This window comes from Cannabis sativa, chromosome 6 (assembly GCF_029168945.1).
Source record: "Cannabis sativa cultivar Pink pepper isolate KNU-18-1 chromosome 6, ASM2916894v1, whole genome shotgun sequence".
NCBI lineage: Eukaryota > Viridiplantae > Streptophyta > Magnoliopsida > Rosales > Cannabaceae > Cannabis > Cannabis sativa.
Genome location: NC_083606.1, coordinates 9,337,067 through 9,357,948, shown reverse-complemented (window position 1 = coordinate 9,357,948; position 20,882 = coordinate 9,337,067). Strand labels below are relative to the sequence as shown.

General features: G+C 30.7%; 2 protein-coding genes across 3 annotated transcripts; one reads left to right on the top strand and one right to left on the bottom strand.

Annotated features, from left to right (window-relative positions):
• Window positions 1-12,781: 12,781 nt before the first annotated feature.
• LOC115695684 (uncharacterized) lies at window positions 12,782-14,589 on the bottom strand. Of its 2 annotated transcripts, XM_030622748.2 has the most exons (4): window positions 14,430-14,589; window positions 14,203-14,340; window positions 14,031-14,106; window positions 12,782-13,151 (listed from the first exon to the last, which is right to left on the bottom strand). In XM_030622748.2, exons 1-4 carry the CDS (start codon window positions 14,511-14,513, stop codon window positions 13,144-13,146), a joined length of 306 nt encoding a protein of 101 aa, XP_030478608.1. In that variant the 5' UTR covers window positions 14,514-14,589; the 3' UTR covers window positions 12,782-13,143. The 2 variants fall into 2 exon arrangements, with proteins under 2 accessions (XP_030478608.1, XP_030478606.1); XM_030622746.1 differs by lacking the exon at window positions 12,782-13,151 and having other exon boundaries at window positions 13,776-14,106.
• A 2,327-nt stretch (window positions 14,590-16,916) lies between these two features.
• Window positions 16,917-20,545, top strand: LOC133039139 (uncharacterized). The gene is made up of 6 exons (XM_061117968.1): window positions 16,917-17,331; window positions 18,008-18,871; window positions 18,969-19,145; window positions 19,255-19,500; window positions 20,040-20,231; window positions 20,453-20,545. Exons 2-6 carry the CDS (start codon window positions 18,008-18,010, stop codon window positions 20,543-20,545), a joined length of 1,572 nt encoding a protein of 523 aa, XP_060973951.1. The 5' UTR covers window positions 16,917-17,331.
• Window positions 20,546-20,882: the final 337 nt, after the last annotated feature.

Sequence of the window (20,882 nt, the reverse complement as noted above, 5' to 3'; positions counted from 1 at the left end):
TTAAGAAGAGTTACATATTTTTCAATATACTAGCACATGGATGGAATGAGCAACATGTACTCCACTACTTATTAATGTTGCCAATTCATTATTTTTCATCATTCAATTAAGAAAAGACAACTCTATTTTTTCTAAAAAAGAAAAAACATTGAAATTCTTATTACAAATACAAGTCATTAAGACAGTCAAAATTGGTTGTTTCTGACTGTTTTTTTAAGTGATTATTTTCTTTTGGAAATATCTTTTTTTTTATTTTCAGTGTAAATAGGACTATGTGTTTTACAAAAGTTATAGATTAGACTTTCTATTTTGTTAAATGATAAAATAGAGCATGTATTTTCCAAAATGGTAAAAATAAGACATTGAGCTTAATTTTCGACAACTTTTTTTAATATAACCAACTTGAAGACAATTCCTAATAAGAATAGATACAGAAAATATAAAATTTTGCTATAACACATTTAGATCGGATTATTATTAATTTTTTTTTTTGACAAAAAATTAGTTTATGGTCCTATTTGTACTATTTTGAAAAATACATAGTCTATTTTGTCAATTAACAAAACTGAGGGTCTAATTTATAACTTTTACAAAACACATGATCTAAAATGGTATTACCTTATTTTCAATGATGTTATTGAATACTAGTGTTAATCTTATTGGATGAACTCTTCTCATTTTTTTTTTTTTTTTGACATAATTCTTCTCATTTGATTATTGAGTTAATGAAGTTTCTTTGTAAGCCAAAAAAAAAAAAAAATAGCATCAAGAATTACTTTGTATTGATAAGATAGATGAAGTGATGAAGGGTAATATTATTTTGAACTATTTATTTTACAAAAATTATTGATTAGATTCTCTATTATTAAATTATAAAATAAATTTTATATTTTTTAAAATTGTATAAATAGAATTTTAAGCTAAAGTTTTGATTTTTTTTTTTAAAATATAACCAACTTAAAGATAATTCTTAACACGAACAAATACAGTAAACATAACCGTTATAATACCTCTAAATCGGATTATTATTAAATTTTATTTTAATAGATCAATTCAAGGTACTATTTAATACTATATTTTGAAAAATAGATAACTCAATGTATATGTCATATTAACAAAATTATATACAAACATAAAATAATTACATCATATTTACAAAATTATATATTACTTTTATATATAATAAAAAAAACTAAACATGCACGATAAAAATGATAGGGTAAATAGCGGTCTAAATACCCAAAGTTTAATGTTTGTAAGCGGCATAAACTTAATGTTTACTACGGTATATTAATTTTTAGTTATACAATATATCAAATACTAATATATCTATTTAATGATATAATTGTTATAAATATTAATAATTATGTGGATGTCCAAATCTTTTATTTATTACCATGAATTGTAATCAACATTCCTCTTTACCTTAGTTTCCCTAGCTTTTCTTAGTTTCTTAATATCTCACTCTTGTATTTGTATAAATAGGGGTTCACCCAATTGGAATAAATAATTCAGAAATTCTCATTCACTTTCTCTTTCTCTCTTCATCTTCTTCTTCTTTCTTCTCATCTACTTTATATTATTTTATATTATTTTATAATACGTTATCAGCACGAGTCTCTGCCCAAGCTTCAAGCATGAGTCTCTGCCCAAGCTTCAAGCATGAGTCTCTGCCCAAGTCCCAATGTAAGTATCTTGTTAAAGTTCTTGAATTGTTTCAAAGTCAAAATACACTAAATATATATTTATATATATACTCCTCTGACTGAAACAATTTCAAGAATCATTTGGTTTCTTTTTTCTTTTTATCTATATATCTATATATATATATTATATATGTATGTATATATTTTTATATATTTATTATTGATGTCATATATATATATATAATGGTCTTATCATTCATAATATTTACAATATATGTGTGCCTATGATATGATAGAGAAAATCTATATAAATTATACATATATCCAGAAGATTATGTATCATCGATAAAATATTGCATATATCCTAAAGATTATGCATCATCGATAAAATATTGCATATATCCTAAAGATTATGCATCATCGATAAAATATTGCATATATCCTGAAGATTATGCATCATCGATAAAATATTGCATACATCCTGATGATTATGCGTCCTCAATAAAATCTTGCATATATCCTGAAGATTATGCAAACGTAATATTCATTATATAGTTGATGAATATATAATGAAAGAGATTAATACATATTTATATATATGTTCTTGTATTCTTTGAGGACAATGAAAAATAATCTAATATCGATATAGATTTTGACAAACATTTTCTGAAGTAAATGTTTTATATTTATCGAAAAAAAAAATGATTGTATTTATGTGAATACAACTAAAGAATCATTAAAAATGATTATTATTGATGCAATTTTATAGTAGGTTTTGAATACCCAAAAAGAATGTTAAGAAAATTGCATTGAAACATTAAAGTATAAGAATAACAATGAGCATGACTAATGTTATTTAAATACATGAGGCAGTATTTATTGTTCATCATTCCCTGCAGAGAATGATACGAATTGAAGTCAATCACTTTTAAAGATTCCTCGTATTAGTCATGTTATTATACATTGTTATTACTTGCAATGTTAGAAATTATTGAATCTGACATATGTTAAAGATTAAATTTTGCATACATCTTGGAGACTATGCAAAAATTGCATTCATATATTCTTTGAAATATCGTAAAAGAAATTGTTGAATAATTTCTTATATTTTTTATGGATGAACAAGTAATAAATTTTTTAAGAAATTTATAATAATGTTCTACTTGTTCAACGTCATTCCCCGAAGTGAATGTAATGATTTTAAATAATCAATGACATTATTTACTACTCAAATATTTCCAGAAAAAGTGGAAACAACTAAAAGATGAGATACCACACATAATCAAAGTGCATGAAATTTATATATCATGTGTGGAATTTAATAATAGTGGTCGCGTACCTGTAGTACGGACATACTTATAATCAAGATAAAAGTATACTTGATTATTTAATAGAATGTGAATTGTACAAACTTATTGTACATTTAGAATATTTAAATATCATTACCTAAAGAGAATGAATAGACATGAAATTCTATTTCAAAGAATATAGATTTCACATATATTGGTAATGCCAGAAGCAAATTAATATATACATATTTTATTATTTCTTGAAATCAATAGTTTCAAACTATTGTTGGTACATGATATGTATATATATAGTTACTATATAATTCAGTTTGCATATTCCCAAAAGTGGATATATAATTTACTAATATTTGTTAGTGATCCAATATAATCAAAGTGATAAAGAATCACAAAATGATTATTTGAAAAGCCTCCTGAAGAAGTCTTACATACAATTGCTACTTTGAGTAGTAAAATATTTTTGTATGTACCTAGATGTATAACTTTTATCTAGTTATGAAAGTGATAAGAAATAACTTATTATATGTACTGGTTGTACATTTAAATATATAATATATCAAGTCATGATAATTAGACTGATGAATAGTCTATTAATAAATTAGACGACTTGTTAAAAAGATAACATGAAACATGAATGATATATTATGGTTATATCTATTTGACCATTATAACAACATGATGAAGTTGTCATGTACATTTTACATTATACACATCATTGAATTGATGATAGTGATTCCTGAAGAAATATAAAGTTTGATAAACATAATAGTGACTCTTGAAGAGTGTATGTTTTGGAGAATAATATAATTATATTATTCGTGTATATAAAAATGAAACTTATAATGATTATGTTGTAATAAATTTACATTACCTTTGAAAGTTTCATTGAAATACAAATTATAGTGAACCTGAAGTTCATTAATTGAATTATTTTGACATGATAAATCATATGCAATAAATTGTCAAAGGATTTGACTAAATTTTGTTGAAGAACCAAAAGATTCTTCTCATTGTTAATTTATAAGGCTCAAAAGAAGAATGTGCATATATTTGCACATAGAAAATATTTAAATTATATTTCTTTAACAATCTTGAGCCATTGTTATATTTTTATTGCATAGTTTCTTATCGATGTGATAAGATTATATGATCATGCATTTACAAAATGTGTAAATTTATGTATTTCTAATTATACACGTATGACTCATTCTTAGAAATGAATTAAGTTCATAAGTATTGAACTTGAAACTGAAGTTATTGAACCTGAAGTTCAATGTCATATAATATATATGAGTTTAAATAGATATTGATTCATTGTGATATATTGAAATCCCTACAGGTGTATTAATATTATTAGATATCACAATTTCTTAAAATTCTCTCGATCAGGGGGAGAGAAGCAGTTGGGATCGATGATAATTTTTGAAAAATGATCCTTGCACAAAGTTATAAGAACGATATAGTTCAAAATGATATATACCAACTGCAAATCAATATTACTCAAAGTTGAGATAGAATGAGTTGAAAACGCCTGAAGCGTAAATGAACAATATAGAAATTATTAGTAAATGTTCATTTGATTTGCCCTGAAGTTGTTAAATCTAGAGGTACTCATGGAGATACCTTAATGTTATAAAGTATTAAAATGATAACCGTGATGAAAACGGTACTCGAAGAGACTCCCAAGAGAAGTTAGACATAACACATTTAATCATAATTGAATCCCTGAAATGATTCGTTATAGGTACCTATAAATGATAAACATATTTGAAAATATGTAATTTAAAGAGATCTCTATAAGTTATGTCAATATGGGAGGAAATTATCATTTATTGAAATTTTTGTCGACAATAAATATTGAATGTGTGCATATGCAATAAACTAACATGAGATAGCAAGGATCATTGTATTAGATTTGTCGAGAATTATCGACATACATTTTGATTTTTGGCCAAAATATTATGACGCAATCCAGGCAAATTTACTCACATAAAGTGAAGTAAGACCTGTAGGGTGTGCAAATAAATATTTCTAATGAGAAATTGCATATATGTATTTGTACATAATGAATTGTTGTACAAAGTTTGCATAGACATGAGATTGATTGAAGTAAGGCTTAAATATTGAGAAAATATAAACATGATTTGATTATAGCCTGGAATATATTTTATGAGGATTTATAAGCGTCACATAAATGTTGCAACAAAAGGTTATTTATTTGGAGCTCCTAATATAGTGAGAATTTGAAATAAGCCTTATCTAAAAATTCTAGAAGAAATTAATACATGTCTTAAGTGATATAAATTCAAAGTCGCGCGCACTATATGACAAAGATCTTTGTATGAAATAAAGACATGTAAGTAAATTATTATTTGAAAAATACCTATGGTTGTCTATGCAATATAAATACGTAAATTATACGTTGTGATAGACTCTTTAAGAGTTTTTGATTAATTGAAGAACAAACTTTTATTTCTTTTGTATTTCGAGAAATATTAATGTATAAAGTTTGTTCATTAGTATTGAAGTCCTGAAGTACTTCATATGTATCAAGAATTATAGATATATGATCATTTGATATGGAAATTAAGATCATAAAACAAGATGGAATAAATATATGGTCTTGGAGTACCATCATTGTCACAAATGAAAATTTGTAGTACCATTAATGTGTTATGTTCATATCTACTTGAAATTTTAAATTTTCGTATGAACAAAGTTGTGTACACACATGAATGATACAATTAGTTGGATAAAGACTAATGTTCCACGAACCACTCATCTATAATTTAGATGTCCATACATACTCTGGAAGAGTTATAGAAAATATATGATCAAAGATTATATATGGTGATATTTTAAAAGTGATAACAATAATCTTATGAGATCTATTATCACCAAAAGAATTATGGATCATATGTGCATGAGGGGGAGACATATTCATGTTGCACTCTTTTTCCCTTAGCTCAGGTTTTGTCCCACTGGGTTTTCCTGGCAAGGTTTTTAACGAGGCAACTTGCAAATAGTTATCAATATGAAATATATATTGTACTCTTTTTCCCTTAGCTCAGATTTTGTCCCACTGGGTTTTTCTGGCAAGGTTTTTAACGAGGCAACTATAAATCATGTTAACATACTTGCATTTTATGAAGCAAGTAGAGAATGTGTGTGAGTGAGATCATTGACATAGCATATTTGGGAAACATATGAATTGCACTCAATAAAGAAGTATCAACCCAAGCAATTCTCTATGGATAATACTGCTTGCATCGCTCAACTAAAAGGATGGTACATTGAAGGAGATAGAGTTAGAACACATTTCACGAAATTCTTCTTTATACGCTTCAAGAAAATACATATTGGTGTTCAACATATTCAATCAAGTGTCAATCTTACAAACTTATTCACAAAGTTATTATCAACATCAACATTTGAGAAGACGGCAGACAAGATCGAAATTCGTCGATTAGAAGATCTCCACAAATGCCTAAATGAGGGGGAGGGAGTTAGTTTACACTATACTCTTTTTTCTTTGACCAAGTTTTCAGCAAGATTTTTAATAAGGCAGCTATTATGGACATCCAAGGGGGAGTGTTATAAATATTAATAATTATGTGGATGTCCAAATCTTTTATTTATTACCATGAATTGTAATCAACATTCCTCTTTACCTTAGTTTCCCTAGCTTTTTCTTAGTTTCTTAATATCTCACTCTTGTATTTGTATAAATAGGGGTTCACCCAATTGGAATAAATAATTCAAAAATTCTCATTCACTTTCTCTTTCTCTCTTCATCTTCTTCTTCTTTCTTCTCATCTACTTTATATTATTTTATATTATTTTATAATAATAATATATTTATTTATTTTTATTATAATATACTATTATGCAATACGAAAAAAATTATATAACTTAATTTAATTATTATATAATTTTTTTTTAAAAAAAATAAATTAATATATAATAAAATGTATTTTTATAATTTTTATTAATTAATTTATTTTATTTGATCATAAATTTCTAAATTTAAGATCTCGATCCAATCTAAAATGTCATTTATTCTTATCTAAATAGGTGTCATGAGTTAAAATATAATTTACGCACTCTTTATCGTATCAAATTAAATGTAAAACTTAAATGTAATAAGTATTAATTATTACTAATATCAAATAATAATTAAAATAAATTTTGATCAGAGAATTCTCTATACGAAATTTGAATACAATCATGTCGTTAGTCAAGGCACAAAACCTTGGCCACTAATTTTTTTTTCAAGTAAAAGGCACTAGCTTAAGCCTTAAAGGTAATGTGCCAAACTTTTTTCAAGCAAATTGCATACAGTGCTAAGTTATCAGTACCTAATATTTTTGGTCATCTATGAATTAGCAAATTGGAGGTTGCTTAAATAAGTTGTATTATGTATGATCTGCTTTTAATGGGGCGAAAATTCTCTATTTAAATGGAACATAAAATGGGGACGATGATCATTTCTAATCCCTATATAATGAATAGAGTCGAGATTGGGATAACACTCTCTCCCCCAACAACAACCTATTTAATATTTTATTTATTTTTTTGTAGTATTATTTATTCTTTTATATTATATATATATATATGGAAGAGGTTTCAATGGTTACATTTTTATTGTAACCATCATGGTTACATTTTTTTAAGTCATTGGATTACTATTTAATGGTTGTGATTAATTTAGAAATTAAATAAAAATAAATAAAAAATAACTTGTAACCTGAAAGTAACCTAATAATTTATTTCCTTATAAAACTTTAATTAAGATTAATTATATTTTAAAATTAAATTAATTATAATTATTAATTAATTTTTTACAATTTATTACTATAGAAGGATCTTTTAGCAATTTATTTTTTTTTATACTTAAATTATTTAAAATTTTATAGCAAAGTTTTTTATAATTTAAAATTATACACATATAATTTCATAATTTAAATTTTATTATACTTGTAATCTTAATTTTAAATTATTACACATAATTATTTAATTTTTTTATTTAAATATTTAAAAAGTAAAAAATGAAATAAGTTGAAGGATTTTTTTTTAAAAAATGACTGCACTTGTTATCGATTGATTAGCTTGAGACCTCATACTTAGTTCATATAATTGTAACAAAATAATTAAATATCATTTAAAAATAATTAATTATTTGAAAATTTATTATAAGAAGAGAATTTTAATTTGTGTCAAAAGAAATTTAATTTTTGTAAAAAAAATAAATTTTTTTTGTAAATATTATAATTAAATGGCTTAATTATTAAAATAATTAAAGTAAGGATTTAAATATAAATATTAATTACTAAAAGAGGTCTTATTAAATATTTGATTAATTATTTTAAGAAAATAGTTAATTATAATTAAATAATTCTAAAAAAGGAATGTCTATTTAATTAATTATTTTAAGAAAATAGTTAATTATAATTAATTAAATCTGAAAAAGGAAAGTCTCCCTATTAGTAACCTGCTATTACAGGTTAAATAAAAATGTAACCATATGGTTACAATAAAAATGTAACCATTGAATAGTCACCCATATATATATATATATATTAGTGTATTAGTAAAAAAAATTGCATTTTGGATTAATTATTATAGAATAATAAATATTGTGTAGTATTTTAATTTTTAAATAATTTAATTTTTTTTTGTTTTTAAATTTTCAATATAAACTTTATGTTTAAAGTGAATCTCTCTAAGGATTCCTCACCCTATTAGAAAATAAGAAGTGTTTATTCTCAAATGGGAATATGCGGAGATGAGACGGGGATAAGAATTAAAATACTCAGCGAGAATGGAGACAGAAGACCAAAGACCACCCACTGATTACCTCGCCTTGTGTGCTTCTCTAGTGTTGATTTCAAATATAAGCTCTCTAGTGGTTTAGCTTTTACACAATATAATTAACTTTACATAATGCGTTATCCGTGTATTTCTGGATAGCTGATTCATGGGTCATTACAGAGGTCCAACAACGTGTTATAGCTTATATTCTGAAAAGTCTGTAAAGATATTTTTTTATTAAAAATATTAGTTTAACTTTTGATATATGTTTGAATAATATTTTATATTGAATAATTTATATATAAATATCAAAAAATTATTTATTCATAAGGATGTGAGTTGTATTGTACTAGCCATGAATATAATTGTCATCAACATATTAAAGTTATGAAATCTTTAATCAACAATTGCTAGTACGGTTTACTGATGCTCGTTATTCGATGCAAGCAACCTTGATTCGAACTGCTGATGTAGGAAGACATCTATGTGAAGGTGTTGTATATAATAGAGATTATATATGACATGGATCGATATGTAATTAAGCTTTTGTTATCAAACAAGTCATTTACTATAAAGATCTAATTTATATCACAACGATGATCAATTAGTAGATCGACCTAAATCTTGATTAATCATGAACTCCTGTTCATGTTATTAGTTTCTTTGATTCATACGTTAAAGTTTCTCAAGCAAGATAATTTTTACAACTTTTATTTTGGGAAGCTAATAATATAGATGACTAAAATCTAGATTTATAATCATGGAATTCTAACTTTACTAACTAATTGAATGTTGTTCCTTTTATGTTAATTCTAGAACTAAAAAATTGTGCACAAATTTAGATTGGATCTAAATTATACTTTCACTAGTGAAATAATAGTACTAAAGGATAAATAAATAATTAGAATGATAAAATAGTGATTTGACCTAAACTAATTATGAACCGACACAATGAGGATTAATTAATGATATTGACTGTATCAATAGACACTGCAATTAAACTCACTGAATATAATTCTATAATTACTAAGAGTTTAATTCCATATTTATAGTGGAGTAATCATGAAATTAATAAATATGATTATTTAGTTGATGATTCAATAAATAATCTAATTTATTGGAACTTAGTATTATAAGTTCATGGTCCCTGGATGACCACCTTGAAATACTATCAAGGGTATGGATACCACTAAATAATGATATTCATAAAATCTATTTTGAATTAGCAAAATATTAATTATTTATTTTTATATTAAATAATTTATTTTAAATTTATTATTTATTATTTAGATTAATTGGGGAGATAAAGACAACACTATTTTTTGGTTAAGACAATAAGTGGTGTCTAGCACTGTGTTATTACACAATGATATGCGCCTATCACTGATGATGGGCCTCAATGAATTTATTTTTTGATTAATTAATTAATTAATACAAGTCTAATTTCCTTAAGGGCCTATTTCGTCTTTTCAGTTCTAGAAGTCACAACTTTCTCTAGATCTATCTTAAACTCGACCTTCAAGTTACCCCAAGCTTCTCTAGCAGCATCCCTCTCTTGTCGGGCAACCTCCAAATCTGCCTAGGCAACTTTCCTCTACCTAACTGCCACATCGCGCTCAAGACAAATGATCCCAAGCTTCCGTACGACGGTGACAACTGCAGCCGCAACACGATGAGCGAATAGAACATCTTGTTCAAATGAAAGAGTTAGACAATAGGAACTCAAAACTAAAAAATAGTGGCCTAACCTAGCAAAGAAGGAATATTCAAATTTACCCCAATAATTTGATGGAAAATTAAAATTCTTAACGAGGATGAAGACAAAAGAGCACTCACCAATTTCCCTACTGTGTGTGCTTTTCTAGTTATGATCATCAAATATAAGTTCTCTAGGGCTCGTTTGGTTCGTCATATTGTATTGTATTATATAGTATTGTGTTAGATTGTATTATATTGTATTGTGTTAGATTGTATTATATTGTATTAATATTATTTGTTACAATACTATGTTTGGTATTGACTTGTATTAATAACTTATGTAAAATTATATTTTCTTTAGCATAAACTCGACCTCTACTTTGATTCATGTCCGAGTTTAGGATTCAGGGTCGGGGCCGGGGCTGGAATCGGGGTTCGAGTTTGGGTCGAGTCCAGGTCGAATCTGGGTCCAAGTTTGTGTCGAGGTTTAGGGTTGGGTTCGGGGTCCAAGTCTGTGGTTCTAGTTCGGGTACGGGGCTGGGTCTAAGGTTCGAGGCCGGTGCCAAAGTCGGAATGGACTCCATTCCTAAGGTTTGTGGTCTTCAACCATAAACTATCTCTCCTCTTAGTAAAGTAAGATCCTTGAACCTAAAATCCAAGATATCCGGGCGAGGGTTCGAGTTTGAAACCAGGTTCGGGGATTAGGTGCAAGGTTGGGGTCCCCAACTCAAAACCTTTTGTACATGTTATAATACAAGTTAATACGAATTATTTGTTATATATTAAATAATACAATTCACATTTTATTAAAATTTATAATCGTAATAATTAATTCGGTATAATATTTTCTCCAAATATAATATTATTTGTTATTTAATACAATGCGATCTTTATATGACTTAACAAACGAAATCCTAGTAGTTTAGCTTTCACACACAAATCATTAACTTTACATAATGTTTTATGACAGCGAATTTTGGTCTCTTTTTTATCTCATTATGTACTAAAGGATTTTGTTTATAGACTTATATTAAGATTTAGTACTCCAAACTTTCTGACACAAAAATATACTCCAAACTTGAAAATTTTATGTATTTAGACTTTCTAATAATTAATAATTATGTGATCCGTGTAGATGCAAAATATGATTCCAATGTTTATTTATGCGCCTAACTATGTTTGTTTGAAAAGACAGCCATTTCAATCCCAATGGATACTATTTAGAAATGCAAGAATTAATGGATTCATGAGAAAATTCTCCCTGATGCAGCTAAATATGTTCAAGAAATTCTTTTCAGCTTTGCAAAATTCAAAGCTGTGCATTTCCCTAACAAAATCAATCAACTTTCCTCAGTTGAGCTTTGGAAACCTCCAAGTCAACTGACAATATCATCCTGGGACGGAAAGATCTAAAATCGTTCCTCCATTTTTTTCGGTGGGAGAGGCATCAACAGCCCCGTTTGCTCTTCCAATGGCGGTAGAAAAGACCATTGCTGCTTTGAACAAGGTGGGAGTACCTTGGGAGATAAGGTCAAATGCTACCGCCCGGAATATATGAAGTCAAGATTCCATCCCACAACAGAAAAAAAATGAGTCATTTAATTTTATAGGAATAATATTCCAAGTGGAAGATTAGGTTTTGACAGTGGGATGATATAGTTCTTCCAAGTTCCAAATAGTTTGTCAGTTTTAAAGAGTAAGTAATCATAATCCACTTCAGCAAATCTGCAAGATCTACTAACCCTTTTCGCCTATACAAACCAGCAAAACCTATCCACATTAAGAAATAAAAAAAAAAAAATACCAACCTCTGTATAATTCAAGAGTAGAAGAAGTTTCAATTCATCAAGGGCTTCAGGCAACTGATCTGACGCCCTTATTTAAAACCCCTCATAAAAAGAGCTTCTTTAACATTAACAAGTAAACTATATATCCATGCTTTATTTGTAGATTACTTAGTTCATCTAAAATCACAGAATGTCAACTACCACTCCTGAGGGTAATAACCACAGCAAGCAATGTGATGAGTAGTAACTTTATTAGTTTTTACTTCGAAGGAATTTGCATAAAACAATCAAGAAGCTATATAGCTTCCACAACCACAAGTGCCCTACTAGTACCATAAACAGAAAGAAATAAAAGGGTGACCTATCGACCAAATTCAACAATAAGTTTATCACCACATCAATGGAAAGTTCTAGGATATTGAGAGCCAACATATAAGCATACTAGAAGGAAAAGCATACCTGCTACATATGTAAATGGTGAGTAAATCAGGTTCAGACATATGTTGCCACACACAGCCAAACCAAAACAATCTCAAAAACCCTTCAGTACTATATGAATAAGAATATAACATGACACTGCTTGTTTTGCAATGGCTAGTTAAGGTATCAAACAATATAGAGTTCTAAAAAGATTGTTCGTTCTTCTCTTTTCCCTTAGTAATTAGGAAAAAAGATAGAACATTTTCATTCTTCTTGTTACAGCACACACTGTGTCAGCTTTAAAGTGCACTCTTTGTTGGGTTCATTTAGTTCTTAAAGCCATAAAACAATGAACATTATTCAAGATACAGATCTCAAATTCTAGAAGCTCTTTCTTGGACTTGAATTGGGGATGCATGCAACTTTAACCCAATAACTTTACTTCCACCACCTGATCAGGGGCCAAGTGAAGCCTCATACCCCTGCCAAAAATAAATAAACCCACCTAATGAGGCCAGGCAAGTAACAACAACATTCACTTAAAATCCTCCAATAACAAGTGTTTTGGACCTAATGCTTGAATCCAATAACAACTATACTCTTATCACATAGTGTCAGACTAACAACTTCTACATGCATTAAAGATAAAGAATCCAACCACTATCTATAGCAAAGAACTCCAGAAATTGTTGGATTAGTGGAAGTAAAACATTAGAATGAACTGGATATTTACCCTGTACACTAGGACACTTGCACCCTGAATTATTATTTTGTAAAAATTCTCCCTAGACTTATGGAAATGATAGCAAATTTTTCTCCCTAGATAATTTACTGACGTGGCCACAAGCCACGCACATAACGACAATACGAGAGACTATTTAACTAACTTAAACCAGCTGAAACCGAGTATGATGTTCTTAATTATTCAAACATTAATACTAAAATTATGGATACACATTCCCATATTTCATCGTTAAATCAGTCTTACACCATAACATTGTTTGCAGAAATGAACGAAATGCAACCGAAGGATAATTTAGGAACCAAACCCTACAAGTATCATAGTTCAGGTAAAACTCCTATTTATTCTAAACATTATATCAAAATTGTATACCAAAAACAAAAACCACCTTCTTTATTCATTCTTCTTCTTGTATATATGTGGTTATTGATCATTTATATGAACTACAAGACATGTTATATAATCCTCAGTATAGTCATAGAGCCTAAAGTTGATTAGAAAGCTATGAAATAACAGCATTTTTAGCTGACTCAGATGGTCAAAATATTCCATAGAAATGATCAGCTAGTATTATTAGTAGGGGGCTTGAAAGTATAAGGTTGTGGAAGAACCAACGGACCTCTCCTCGTTTCTCTATCATCCAAAAGCCGATTAACCCTTTTGTTCTTACAGTACAGTCTATCAAAATGATTCACCTACCAAAAACAAAAACAAAAACCCAGTAATCAAACACCCTGAATTCAAATCCAAAAACGAGATTTTAAAAAGTTGGGTTTTGTGATAATTCTTACCCAAGAAGAGCGGCATAGTTTTACAAACGCTGCTCTCGTAGCTTTGCATTCTGATGGGTACAAGAGACCTGCCGAGGCTATTTCAGTGGGCTTCTTCTCCGATTCCTCCTCCAAACACGCGTAGAAGGAGTCCCGAGCCTTGCGAAACGCACTATTTAACCCAAAAGCAAAAGAGCAAAAACAACACAAAACACAGAAATGGCAGCAAAATTGAAGATATAAATTACCTTATAGCAAGCTTTCCTGGCTTCAGAGAGAACGTCTGTGTGGATCTCATTTGGGTTTCGTGACGCGTAAGCTTCCCTAGACATGGCTATGGCTTGTTCGTTCCCGAAACTGAAACTCTTTTCTCCACAGTTCTCTGCTTCTTTCCACAGAGTTCGATCTTTAGAGCTGTATTGGGCCCGTAGCTGGTAAAATTAATGGGCCGATTTGGGCTTTCTTTTAATATTTTAAATAACAAAAAAATAGGGATAATTTCACAAATGCACAAAAATAACAAAAATACGGTTTCACGGAATTTTAAACATTTTTACGATTTTTTTGATTTTATTTACATAAATACGGTATTTTTATGTTGAAATTTTTTTCATTTGTTTTAAATGTTTTGTTATCTGTATATTATTTTTTGTTGTTATTTTGATGTTATTTTCATGTTACTTTTATGTTGTTTTTTTGTTGATTTTATGTTATTTTAGTAATATTTTTTGGAAAACCGTAAAAATGTAAAAAGAACATTCTTTAAACGTAAAAATGTAAATATTTTACAAAAATAGTGCCTTATGTAATTATTCTAAAAAAATAACAAAAAAATTATAAAATAGTGTACGTAATTTTAAATATTTTTATGATTTTTATAATTTTATTTATAAAAAATACAGTCTGTTAATATATTTTTATATTATACTTTTATTAATTTGTTGTTATTTGTATATTATTTTTTATTATTGTTTTGTTGTTGTTTTGATATTATTTTCCTGTTACTTTTATGTAATTTTTTTATCGTTATAAAAAAACATAAAAATATATATAAAAAAATCTTTAAACATAAAAATATAAAAAATTTACACCTACATAACAGTTTCATATTAATTATTTATAATTTTCACAACAATTTCTTTTTCTTTGAGAAAATAATAATAATAATTTACAACTTTATTTTACAACCAAAATTTATTCAAACCAAATCCTTTAAAAACGAAAGTTCATCTCTAATATGGATTTTTCTTTCTTATTTCATTTTTAATCAATATCTCACTATTACTTAGGGCTGCACATGGGTAGAATTAGGTGGTTTGGCAATTTTTTTACGAGGAAATTACACTCTATAATTTTTTTATATTATTCTCTTTTATTTTTACTCTCTTTTTTAAAGTATCATTTTTACCTATTTTTTAAATATTGTACCAATTTTGCCTCTGTCACTTCAAGATATTCTCCATGTGATTCTCTTATGTCAGAGTATTTTGGGTACAATACATATAAAAATAGGTATATTTTAATTAAATATAAAAATAGAGGTAAATTTGATTAATTAATTAATAAAAGTGGTATTTTTCAACTTATCCCTTTTTTTATTTGGCAATTTTTTAAAATCACAACCCATACTTGTCCAATAAATATTTTGGGTGGATAGTTTTTTAAGGAGCGGTTTTATGCAATTTTTTGAACAGTTTGAGTTGCTTAAAAATCAAAACTTCAAAAGTATATTGTTACAAGAAAAAAAAAATATTCTATCGAAAATATATACTTTTTTATAACAATGCATAAAAATTCTTAAAAATTTCATATTAATCTTTATTAACTCCATAATAAGCCATAATAATAGTCCTTGAAAATTTCATAACAATTCTTATAAAGTTCATACTCCATAATAATCTAAAAAAAGTCTTTAAAAAGTCCATACAAGTTCATTACAATCTAAAAAGAAAGTTCATAATTTAAGTCCAAAACACAATCCAAGTTCACAAATACTTAAAAAGAACAAAAAAAATTAAAAAAATACGGTTTCACGAAATTTTAAATAATTTTACGATTTTTGATTTTATTTACAGAAAATATGACCTTTTTATGTTGTACTCTTGTTAATTTTTTATTGATTTTTTTTTTGTTTTTTGTATATTATTTTTTGTTGTTGTTTTGATGTTATTTAGATTTTTTTTTTTTTTCATGTTACTGTTATGTAGTTTTCTTGTTATTTTTATGAAAAATCATAAAAATATAAAAAGAATCCTTAAAACGTAAAAATGTAATTTTTTTAACAAAAAATTGTACCATATATAATTATTCCATTAAAATTTATAACGACATCGACAATTCTTTTTCTTTTCTCGCTGTTTTTTTTATTCATCTAAAAAAATATTCAACAAAGATGGCATCATATAATGGTTAATAACTTTCTATAACTATTATTATTAAAATAAAATAAGCTAAATTTGATATTAAATTACACAAGTAATAATATAAGGGAAATTTCAATTTTTGACCCTAATAAAATACCCCATTTCAAAATATATACCCTCCACTAATTTATACAAATTAATTCCACTATTACTCATTTGTACCCAAAATACCCCTCAAATTTAATTTTCCTATTCACACTCTCTTTCCGTCTTTCCCTCTCTTTCACTCTCTCTCTCTCTCTCTCTCTCTCTCTCTCTCTCTCTCTCTCTCTCTCTCTCTCTCTCTCTCTCTCTCTCTCTCTCTCTCTCTCTCTCTCTCTCTCTCTCTCTCTCTCTCTCTCTCTCTCTCTCTCTCTCTCTCTCTCTCTCTCTCTCTCTCTCTCTCTCTCTCTCTCTCTCTCTCTCGTTCCATCTCTCTCTCTGTCGTTCCCTATCCCTCTTCGACATCGACCCAACATCACGACCCACTCCGGCCATCCACCCACGTCCCCGACCCACTCCGGCCATCCACCCACGACCCCGACCCAACCACGAACCACCACGGACCACCACGACCAGTGACCAGTGACCACCACCACGACCCAGTGACCACCACGAACCACCACGAACCACCACGGACCACCACAAAACGTCACCACCACCACCACCCGTGATCGTCGACACCGAACAGAGGCCATCGCCACCACGAGCAGTACCTGTCGCCACCACCACCCGTGATCATTAAAAGGTAATGTTTATTTTTGAGAAAAAAAATACATTTTTCATAGATTTGGATGCCAATTATTGCATGTTGTTGAGATTAGTGGATTTTGTGTAGCATTTGTGATCTTTAGGTTGTAGATTGTAGTGTTTCAATGAAATCTGTGTAAATTACAGGGTTGTCGATGACATGTCGATAGGTTGTCGATAGGATGTCGATAGATTGAGTGTCTGTTTGAATGTTACTGTAATTTGTATGTCGATAGGATATCGCTTGTATGTCGATAGGATGTCGACTGGTATTTTAAGAGTATTTCTGCCCTATATTGTCGACGACTTGTCGACAGTATGTCGGTGGTATGTCGATTAAATTAACTTGTTGATTGTTAGGTTGTATTGTCGACTGAATGTCGACAGTATGTCGACAGTATGTCGATATATTGTGTAATTGTTATTTGATTGAATTGTCGACTGAATGTCGACAGGATGTCGACATTTTGTCGACATGAAAGTATTTTGTCTGCTTTTGATAATGTCGACATAATGTCGAGGGTATGTCGACATAATGTCGACATGTTTGTTTTGAAATTTTTGTGTGCTTACTGTTAGATAATGTCGACTGAATATCGACATGATGTCGATGTTATGTCGACCATTTTAAATTTTTTTAGCAGCTTTATTTATTTGTTTTTTTATTTTTTCAGATGGCTCCCAGACTCATTATTCCAGCACCCGAGCATTTCACTGGCCGCGTCACATATAGGGGCACTGGAATTTTTGCAAAAATTAAAGCTCGGTTTGAGGAGTTCAACCTTAATAACACGGCGAAGGAAAGCCGTTTCGGGAGCTTCTGGAATGCCGTACCACTGACATTCTCCTCGGTGTTATTTCACCAGCTGATGCTCCACAAAATGAAAGTGGATGCTCAGGAGGAGTTGAGGATGAGGTTTTATGTTGGTCGGAAGGAGGTCCGATTCGGGGTGCTGGAGTTTGCACTCATTACGGGTTTGGACTTCTCCTCGGGGCCAACAGAAGAGGAGAAGGCTGCGCAGGTCGCGCGCTCGGGGTCAGACCGATTGATCAACAAATATTTCAACCGGTTCGATAGTGTGAAGACAGAATCACTCCAACTTCAGTTCACAAACTGCCAGAACCCGGAAGACTTGTACAAGCTCGGCTTGTGCTTGTTTGTGGAGTCAGTGCTTCTGGGCCGCGAGGCCAACGCGCTGATCACGCCTCACATACTTAGATATGTGGAAGACCTCGAGTTCTTCTTCCGGATTCCTTGGTGGAAGCACTCATTCGCCAGACTCATGCACTCGCTTCAGAAAGACATGTTGAAACAGAAGGCCAACTACGAGAAGAAGCTGAGTTCGGATGTTCAGCACGAGTGCAAATACACAGCATATGGCTTCGCACCTGCAATCCAATATTGGGCGTACGAGGCCATTTTGGAGGTTGGCAAGAGGTATGGCGCGAACCACGGGATTCGGTTCCCCAGGATGCTTAGCTGGACGAGCAAAGGCGATATTGGGAAGAAAGACGTCAGCGCATTATTTTCTAGACGGGTATGATTTTCACTTATGTTCTGAATAATTATTTAACATAAATGCTTGTAATAAATGCTAAATGGTTTTATTTTGATATTTGTTAAACCATAAACAGAATCTGGAAGTGGTGAAGGGGCTACTTCCACGGACAGAGGAGGAGGCATTTGTGAGGACAATATCTTACGATGGTGTGGAGAACCTGGTTGATGATGTTGTGGATGACACAGAGGCTGAGGCAGGTAGTCAGGTACCAGAGACTCAGGTCCCAGACACTCAGGAAAGAGACACTCAGGTACCAATTTTTGGAACTTTTTTTTATGTCTTTATTTTTTATTATTTTTTTTATATAGTGGAGGGTATAACATATGCTTACCGTATTTTTTTGATATATATTTTTTCAGGCCACTGGTTCAGAACCTCAACCCAGTGCACCATCTTCATCAGGCGTTCGGGGTGCCGAGTACACTGATTTAGTGGCTCGGTTGGATAGGATCGAGGCTGACACTCAGGGTCTGTATGCTGCTCATGTCGAGCTGAAGAAGGCATACGAGACCAGCCATGTAGAGCTGAAGGGTGGTCAGAACGTAATTATGGAGCAGCTCAGACACATATTGGCCATGTTGAATCGTCCGCCAACGACGGCTTCGGCACGGAGGCCCCGGCAGATCCATCTACCCCACCACCACCGCTTCACCCCCAGTAGAAGAGGATGAGGTCTTCCCCGACGATTACGATCCTTATGAGGGAGCTCCAGCGACTCCGATCGAGGCACAACCTCTTATCCATGTACATGACACCGAGTCGCAGGGTGAGATTCTGTCCATAGAGGCACAACCTGCAGTGGTTAAGAGTCGGAAGAGGAAGAGAAAGCCTCCTGTATGGTTCGGTGACTATACAGAGATGAAGAGGAGACATAGGCCATCTTCGACTTTTGATCCCCTGGAGCCACCGGATGAGAAATTGTTAACCACTTTCCGAAAGTGGTGTGTTGGACTCATTCTGAACCACCGACTTCGGGATTTGAGAAGTGGTGATTACGGTCCAGGATTCTTTTGGATAATGCTCACACCAAAGGAATGGCTTACAGATGACGTAAGTAAAGTATTTTATAATATTACTTCACTTTACAACTTTATGTGCAATTAATATATTTTTTTGTCTAACTGACATTTCCCTTTATATGCAGCATATAGATGCAGCAATGCATATGCTGAGGAGGCGACGCACCGACTATCCACTGACATTTCCTCAGAAGGGTATCATTCTCTCCACATTCGTGACCGCCATGATCAGCAGTGCATGGACGAGCCACAAGGGTCCGAGGAAAAACTTTAAATGGGAGGATTATATCCTGGACTACTGCACAGGGGCTCATAAGGTATTGTTTTAGTAAGATTTTAAATGTTAATTGTTTGGGAAGATTATTATGGTTTGTTAATTGTTTCGTTGTTCTCTGTAATTACAGTCCCAAGTCTTTGAGAGGTGGAGGGGTAACGAGTTTATTTACTTCGTTCTGAACCTTCCCACGGCAAGGCACTGGGTCACAGTTGAAGTCGACATAGAGCTGTGGAAAATTAATGTCTACGACTGTGATTCCAGCGTCTGTCATTGGACCGCCATGGAACCCATCATGAAGGTTTGGGCAGAACTGCTGCCCTCGCTAATCCTTGCAACCAGGGAATTTTCACATAACAACCAGATCATGGCGTTAGCTAACGGTGACATCACGGTGCTTCCAAAAATGCACGCGACTCGAGCCACTCACGACTTAGTTCCAAAGTCAGCAACCAGGTACATAGCGATAAAAAAGTACTATAGTATTAAAATATGTTTTACGTTAGACTGACTTTACATTTTATTTTGCATTTAGTGGTGATTGTGGCGTGTATTGCATTGAGTATGTGGAGCATCTCATGATGCAGCGTGGATTGACCGATGTGACGCCAGACCGGATAGCCATGTTTCGTCAACGGTGGTGTGTCGATTTATTTTACCAAAATGTCGGCTGATTATATGTGTAATTATTGGG